The sequence below is a fragment of the Malus sylvestris genome, chromosome 10 (assembly GCF_916048215.2).
Source record: "Malus sylvestris chromosome 10, drMalSylv7.2, whole genome shotgun sequence".
Taxonomy (NCBI): domain Eukaryota; kingdom Viridiplantae; phylum Streptophyta; class Magnoliopsida; order Rosales; family Rosaceae; genus Malus; species Malus sylvestris.
In genome coordinates, this window is record NC_062269.1 from 25,445,043 (window position 1) to 25,453,806 (window position 8,764).

Below are 8,764 nucleotides of genomic sequence, written 5' to 3' on the forward strand. Positions count from 1 at the left end.
CTCGGGCTCCCACCCTCACTCGGGCCCTTCCCCGCTGAAGCTGCTCCCACCGGCCCTCAGGCCCTTTCTCCTCCCCTGTCGCCCGAGCAACCAGCATCCGCTGGAGTTGCTCTAAAGGAGGGCAGAGAATCTTCGCTGTTTGGGGCTTTAACTTGTACCCCATTATAGCTTGGACGGTGTTCTCGGCCTCTCCATATGCTTTTTGCACGTTTCTCACACAGGGCGCTAATTGCCGATGTGAAAAAATTCGGATCCAATTCTTCACCAATAAGTAATCTCATAAATACATTGAGAAGTTTTAGACACCATCTTTAATTGCGAGTGTGACAAAAATACTTGAAAAAAAATACTCTAACACTCATATTAAGGAGTACTTAATATGATTGTAGGAGAACTTTAGAATAATTTCATATCTACCTTCTTGTAGGTACGTTAGTTGCCATTTATATGTATAGGCTTTGAAGTATTGGGCTGCAAGTTTCACTTCCCTTCATTTTTCTCCCTAACTCATTGGATATTCCACAAGGGCATGTTAGTGGGATAATGCAACATCTCTTCAGCATGATTATAGGGATGAGGATCCTCTCGGGATCCTCACATCTAAGCCGTTCATCGTACGTCGTGTTGCCAGTTTTCTTTAGATACTATGGCCCTGTTTGGCACACCGTATAAGACACCGGATAGTACTAATAATACGATGTACGGTGTTTGGTGGTCGTTTGGATTAAATAAGCACCGGATTAAATAATCCGGGCCCACCATTTTAATACACTCTGCACCCGCTTAGCTATCCTCTCCAATAGGTTGGTATAATTAGTCGGGTTCGCGCCCAGTATGCTCTTCTCTCCGACCCTCTCTGCTCCTGCCCAACGCGAACTCCACCAAGGTATTGCTGCTCTGTCTCTCCGTCCTTCCCAACTGCCAGCAGAGGCTCCGGCGACGGGGGAGCCCAAGAAGGAAGAAAAGGTAGCTAGGCAGACGAAACCCAGGTTTTCAATTATGGTGTTTCTGGGTTTTCAATTATGGGTTTTCAATTTTTTGCTTCTGGGTTTTCATCTTCTCCATCTTTTTGCTTTTGGGTTTTCATCTTCTCCATTTTTTGCTTCTGGGTTTTCATCTTCGCGATGGATTGACGAAACTCGAATGGGAGAAGCAAAGTGCTTCAAATGACAGAGAGGTGGAGATTTGAGAGGCTTCGGTGTTGATGGTCTTTGTAGAGTGCCTTTCATTTTGCTTCGGGAATGGGAGAAGCAAAGTGCTTCTCTTCTGCAAAGTGAAGAAACAACCGTACAAAAAGAAAAATAAACCTAAGTATCAATTTTTATCTTAAAATATTAATATTTTGAATTCCACTTATCCGGTATAATACCAAACATAGTATAAATAATACGGTTATTAATCCGATACTGCACCAAACGCCCGACTAATTTAGTCAGTACTATCCGGTGGTTATTTATCCTATCCGACAGAAATAGTCAGTACAGTCCGAGCTGCCAAACGAGGCCTATTTGTATTTAATTTTAAATAAAAAAATTCAAATGATTTCTAACCGCACGATGTACGATGAATGATTAGGATGTGAGAATCCTTAGGATCCTCACAATTTAGATCCTTATGGGATCCAAATCCTGATTATAGCTCCACATCCTGATTTTTGAGAGTAGTGAATTGACTTCTTGAGGGGAAAAACTATGCCCCCACAGGCCTAAGTAGAATCAAGTCAAACTAACCCAAGTAAATCCCTATAATTAATCTAAATCAAATCAAAGTATATATGATACTTATACTATAATTTAGTGGTATTCCTCTTTACTTGTAGAGAGGTCTAGGTTCGATTATCACCAAAAGTGAATTTGAACCATATTATTGCTAACCCATTGTGAGCCTACTCCCTCACCCTAATATCGTTTGTTCAAAAAAAAAAAAAAAAAAAAAACTACTCTTTTGTTAACTTATTTTCGACATTTTAATCACGGAAAAAATTTCAAAAAAAGTTGTTTTAAAGGATGTCTCCATTCCACTACTTGAGTTGTAACGTTTAATTTAAAATATAAAATAGTTGTTGCTAATATGTTGATGTATACAAAGTTAAAAAACTTTGGTCAAAAATTAAAAACTAATAAGGTTTCAATCAATGTACACTAGTAATTAGGAGCCCCATCAAAATCCTTCTGGACTGCTTTGCTATCAAATACATCAAACTTCATAGATTGACTCTTGATACTCCAAATACATTCACTTATCTAGTAGAATTCATATATTTATTTAGTGTTCATGCATTCTTTGAGCAATGAATATGGATTCTGTATTTTTCTCTAATTTTTTTGGCCAAAATTTGAGATATCCAACACCCCCAAAAAAAAAGGCTAATCCTCAGAGAGACCCAAAAAAGCTAAAAATATTTCAACCCACCTATGGGCATAGTTAAATGTTTATAAATAGATGAAGCACTTACAATTTATAATTTAAGCAATTGAGATCACGTACTTACTTACGGAGACTTTTGAGTTTGAATTTCTTTTTTCTGAATATCACTTGTCCAACCAAAAAAAAAAAAAAAGAGGAAACAATTTTTGTCAAACATTTTACATATTATATTGTGAATCCAAAGTCCAAACCATTGATTAAGTAGTAGTACAGGCTAAAGTAAAGTTATTAGTTACTTTATTCAGCCACTGCCAGTATGGCAAGAAAATCACAGAGCATAAATTAACTAGAGTGCAGGAAGATGGCCTTGTTCCACCAAAGAAGCAATGCAATCATCAAACATCTCTTGGATACTCTTAAACTTGAACCCTAGACTCTCCATCTTTGAGGTGTTCATCTCATAATGTGGCCTCCCTAGTTGCTCAAACCTGAAAATTCCCACGTCAATATTCGATTAATCATCTGATATAATTGATACGCTTAGTGTGACACGCGTTTTTTCTTTTTTAGAGATTAGGATTCAGAATGCTTAATTAATTGTAGCTGGTAAAAAATAAAACCTTGCGGGGATAGGTAAGGATGGATATCTTGCAGATAATAAGGAAGCCAACTCGTTGTTGTCCAAAACTGTTGAGCTGCAAAGATATCGACCATGAGCACTTTCATGCTCATATACTAAGATGTGACAGAGTGCAACATCATCAATGTGAACATATCCCATCCTTCCATGCCATTTGAATTTCTCTGTTTCTCCTACAAATAACCATTTAACGCGCTTATGATCAAGATTAAACGAAGCGTTTATGATGCAGGGACATAAATCAGCAGTAGTAGTACCTTTAAGCAGGCCAAGAACATCTGATGCAGTAGAACACAAATCAGGGGGCAAACTAGGCCCGATCACGAAAGAGGGTAGGATGGTTACCAAATCAATCCCATTTTCTTTGCAGAAATCCCATGCTGCTTTCTCAGCTAAAATTTTCGACAAGGGGTACCATATCTTTTGTAATTGGTAGATACATAATTTGTCAGTTCACCGTTCGGATGTACCATACGTAATGTACATGGAAAAAGAAATTATTGAGCTTAAGATATGTAATAGCATAGATCAATATAAATCTGCATTGCATTGTTTTGCAGCTAGCTATTAGTGTATATAACAATGGAAACCTTCAAAGTTATGTTGAATTCGCTGAAAAAATCATCGAATATTGGACTGCATACTGGCAGTGCTAAGGAAAAATCCTTAACAAGAACAGAAAGAGAGGGTTTTGTTAATTAGTGCTACCTGAAGCGTCTCACAGAGTTCGACAGAGCTCCAAGACGACTCATCAAGCGGTACATTGGAGGAGAAATCCCCATCTGGTCTCACCCTTACAGCTGAAGAAGATGAGGTGAGGACCACGCGCCTTAGAGACGGATTCTTCTTACACGAACGTAACACGTTCAGGGTGCCCTCAACAGCCGGTTCCAGGATTTCTGTCTGGATGACAAAAGATACTCACAAACTCAAGTTATGTACAAGACCACTAATTTTAAGCGAAATGTTCTCTTGTCCCGCATGCTATGTGTTAAACTATCAATCTCGGCTATCAGTACGGCGAAATTCTTTTTAAGCGTATAATCTGTATTGATAGTGTAACAACATAACATAAGTCATATATTTAACGAGAAAAAGTTAGACGAGCAACATGCCTTGGGATCAGATGAAGGTTTCAAAACAGGGGAAGCAGAGTGGAAAACACCATGGCACCCCAAGATTGCATCATCAAAGCTGCCTTCTTCCATCAAATCTGCCTTCACCAATCTGAGTCTTTCCTTAGCTCCTTCTAGCCTCCACAAATGCGCCAATTTCTTCTCGTTTCCTTTGAACTCATGCAGAAAACTACATAAGTTTTATGTCGAAAAAATGAATCCAATGCTACTTCAAGCAGATTGACTTGGGGGTTACGGTACCTACCTGGATCTCTTACAGTCCCTGTTACATGATAACCGGACAAGAGAAGCCGCTTAATGAGCCAGGATGCCAGAAAACCAGAAGCCCCGGTGACACAAACTTTACTTTTGGATTCGAGTTTTCGATCCATCTCATTCAAATTAGCAGTGCTTTAGTCCAACGGCATATTCCAAGCCACTAGGTTTTATAAGGAATGTATAGATATAAACAATACAGAAGTGCATGCTGCGTGCATTGAGGTTTCTCATTAAGAACTGTTTAGGTAAGCCATCCTATGCTTGTGGTTTATTACTATATAGATAATCTTGATCTTTATGAAGTTTATTAAGTCAAGGACATGAGGGAAATGATTTTTAGCTTGAGCTAAGGTTAGAAGTAGGCAAGTCATGCAAAAGTGATGAAGTCCGATGCCATTTTAGCAGCACAAGCTCCATATCAAATATTTGGACTCGATTTCTTGATCCCTCTTATAAACGATACTAATAAGCTTTGTTGGACGATATTGTAAGTCCAAATTTTTATAAACGATAGTTGTTGACATTATTACATGTAGATACGGCATTAAATTTCTTAAAAAAAAAAAAACACACACTGTTAAAAAAAAATAACTAATACAATTACCACTAGATTTAGGGCCAGTTTAGGATTGTTGTACTTTAAGAATAATCAGCTGTAACATAAAGCAGTTGAGTGTTTAATAAATTGCATTTTTAAAAGTGTTGTGAGTTTGAAAAACAATGTAAAAGAAGTATCTAGAAGGATAAATAATGTCATAGTTTAAAATTAATGAGCGTATTACAGGAATTAAAAATATTCTGAAGGCTTAACTCAGCTTTTTATTAAAGCAACTTTTAAAAGCAATATATAGGCTGCTTTTAAAAACTGCTGTCTGGAAACCATTGCTTTTAAAATAAGCAGTACATTTTGTTTTTACCAATCACTATTTTATTGCTTAACTTTAAAGTGAAAGAGTTTTTTGTTAAAAAAAGCAATACTAAACTAGGAATTACTCTTTCTTATTTTTCATTTTCTAATCAATTAAGGCGGAAAATTTGAACTTAAGTTCTTTTCAAATATTGGGAAGACACAACTACTAAACTTATTATAAGAAATGTGAATTGGAATCATTACGAATCTTGATGTCCCTGCTTTACTAGAACATGAGTGTCAGAGTATTAGATAAAATATTTCCAATTTCTCACTTCCATGTGTTTACTATGACAAATGGTATTAAAAAAAAAGTATGAATCACTTCAAAACCTGTAATTGAATACTTAAAAATCAAGATGAGATTAATTAAAAGTAACAATTGAGTAAATTTATATTCATTTTTGATAAACAAGATTAACGAGGAGTTCTGTTTCTGGGTGCCAAGCGCCGTGGGTGCATTCGTGCCTTGCTACTTCTTATGACGTCGGCCTGGTTCTTTTGGCTGAAGGTTGAGTGCGTGGAAGTAAGATTAATCCTGATGATTGGGGATGGGTAATCATCTAGCTGATCTATTTGGGGGAGGGATAATTAGGGCTAAGATAATTTTGCTTTTGTTTGTGTCAGACTGGTTTGCTAAGTGGTGGTTTGATTACCTAGCTAATTGCTCTTTACTTGTTAGTTTTTTGGTTGTTTATGGTGTGAGTTTTTCTTTAATTAGTCTAATTTATTGGTTGTCTCTATGGTCTCTATGGTTTCATTTTCGAGGCCCTGGCGTTCTCTCTTCTGTTTGTTGGGACTTTTGGCTCATCCAGGTCTTGTTGTTTGGGTGTAGATCCCATCTTTACTGGTGTTTCGTGGGGTTTTGGGATACTTTTGCTTTTCTTGGGGACTGCTATCTTTGGGAACGTTTGATCTTCCCCTACTTGGTTTGCTTTATTGTGATTGGTTTTAGACTGTTCAGTCTGGTTGCGTTTTATTGGGGCTTTCTGCATGCGGACTTTGATCCCAACAATTGGTGGCTTGGGATAATCATGATCTTTGTCTTACGCTTCTTGAGCTCCCCTGATGACAGTAGGTTCATCGTGTTAGTTTATTTTGACGGTTGGTTTCCTCTTAATTGGCTCCCTATAAATCGTCACTTGGGTTTTCTGCTCAACCCACCAACCTAATACTCTCAAGCCTTTCCTTTCGTTTCTCTCTCAAGATGACCAACCCTCAGCTTGCTGCCTCCTCCTCGTCCTCTGCCCATAGACCTCGTATCTGCTCAGAGGGCTACATCCCCATATGGGAGAACCCTTTTCCCGTTCTCGAGCCCGGTCAAGACCTGGTGATCGTTGAGAAAGAGATGAGCACATTCACTATGGAAAGAGGTGTAACTAGGGTCACTACCCACCTTGCTTCCTCTACCAATGTTGACCATATGCTCTCTAGGGTTCTTAAGGGGAAGATGTTTGGCCAACCCCTTGATGCTCGTTTGATTAAATGGAAGCTAGGTCTCCTGTGGAAAAACGAGGTGAAAAGTACCTTTTATCTGGACCATTTTGGAAGGAAATGGTTTGCTCTTGAGTTCACGGATGAAGACGACTTGAAGTATGTCCTAAACAATAGGCTATGGTATGTCTGGGGCCAAATTTTCCATCTGGAACGATGGAAACAAAACTTCAAGGATACTGATATTATTACTAAGCTGGTGGTGTGGGCGAGATTGCCACATGTCCCCGGTGCAATACAAAGAAGAACAAATTATCAGGGACATCACTCAACCAATCGGGAAAGTGATTAGGGTTGATGAAGTAACTTTGGGTCTGAACGGGCTGTTCGTGAAAGTTTTGCTGGAGGTGGACCTACATTTCCCTCTGAAGTGTGTTTTAATTATAAACCACGATGAGGATTCACCTATTATGATCAGCTATGAGAAATTATACGAGGTTTGCTTCTATTGCGGATGAAGGCGTCTTGAAAGACATAGCTGTGCGGAATTTGAACCAACTGTTTACCCAGAAGATGTAGTTATTGATGAAGATATAAAAGCTTGTCTTCAGGATAATGTGATGCTATGTTTTCCTAAGGCTGCTAATGTCGATGAGGATTATATGGAGTGTGAGGAATCGAGCCAGCGAATGGAGGTTGGCGGACCGGATGAAGAGGGTTGGACTACGGTCATTCCCAAATGGAAGAGGAGATGTGAGAAAAGAATTTCTGGTGAAAGCTCAAAAGAGGGTAGGTCCTATAAGGAGGTGGCTTCTAGCCTTAAGCTGAAACGGACTCCGAAGGCGGACTTAGTGCATGACTGGAGGAGGGCTGGGAAGGCTAAGGAGCATGATAGGCAAGTAAATGCAGATTGTCTAGATTACCGAGGCATTGCTAGTGATGACTTCCTTTTTTATGTTAAGTTCATCAATGAGTGGTTCTTACCTGACTACCTAGTTTTCGATAATCTTGTTGATATAACTTTTCAATGTGAGTCTTATAATTCTAGTGGACTTAGACTAGGAAAATTGAATTTTTTTTATGCCATGTCTATGCTGGAACAAAATCAGGATGCTATAATGCCATCTGTGCAAGACAATGAGTCTGGAGCTAGAGAGCACACTGGGGACTTTGTTGCTGCTTTGGATGCAACTGAGATGACTTCTACAACTACTAGACCTACGGTGGGAATGCTAAGTCCTAGGAAGCGTATTCGAGAGCAAAATGTCGATGAGGCGGGTCCATCTACTTATCTTGACGAGTTAGATTAATGAAGGGTATGGTGTGGAACTATAAGGGTATGGGAAGACTAGAGTTCATATCTAATTTCAATTGTCTTTGTAGTTTGTCTAAGTTAGATTTCTTTTGCTTTGTTGAAACCAAGTCTGCTATGGAGAAAGCCCCTACTAGTTATTTTGTGAGACATTTTGATCAATTTTTTGTATGTAACCCTGTGGGAAGTTCGGGGAAGTATTTCTATGTTGGAACTCTAGCATGTTAGATGTTAATGTTATCTCTACTTCTTCGCTTTTTATTTATGCTTCTATTAGGGATGTGGTGCTGAATGTTGAATTTTTTTACTACTTTTGTTTACGTTTACTCTAAAAAAACCCTTCAAGAGAGTATGTGGTAGGAGTTACTTACCCTCAACCCTGGTCATAAGCCTTGGATGATGGTAGGGGATTTTAACTGTATCATAAACACTCAGGAAAAGTGGTGGGGGGGGGGGCAATTGAAATAACAATTGTTATATGACAAATTTTGTGAATTTTTTTAACAAAATTGGTCTTATTTCTTTACATGCACCTAGGGTTCCTTTTACTTGGACTAACAACCATAAAGATGAAACTCTCATTTTTGAGAGACTTGATAGAGTAGCAAACTCCTACTGGCTTGAAGCCTATCCTAACTATTTCCTTCATAACTATCATATTTTGGGTTCTGACCATAGTCCTGTTTTCTTGGATACGGTCGGACCTC

General features: G+C 38.6%; 1 protein-coding gene across 1 annotated transcript; it reads right to left on the minus strand.

The window, feature by feature from the left end:
- Positions 1–2,570: 2,570 nt before the first annotated feature.
- Positions 2,571–4,530, minus strand: LOC126585455 (tetraketide alpha-pyrone reductase 1-like). The gene is made up of 6 exons (XM_050249902.1): positions 4,388–4,530; positions 4,123–4,292; positions 3,716–3,910; positions 3,265–3,427; positions 2,988–3,180; positions 2,571–2,855 (listed from the first exon to the last, which is right to left on the minus strand). Exons 1-6 carry the CDS (start codon positions 4,512–4,514, stop codon positions 2,714–2,716), a joined length of 990 nt encoding a protein of 329 aa, XP_050105859.1. The 5' UTR covers positions 4,515–4,530; the 3' UTR covers positions 2,571–2,713.
- Positions 4,531–8,764: the final 4,234 nt, after the last annotated feature.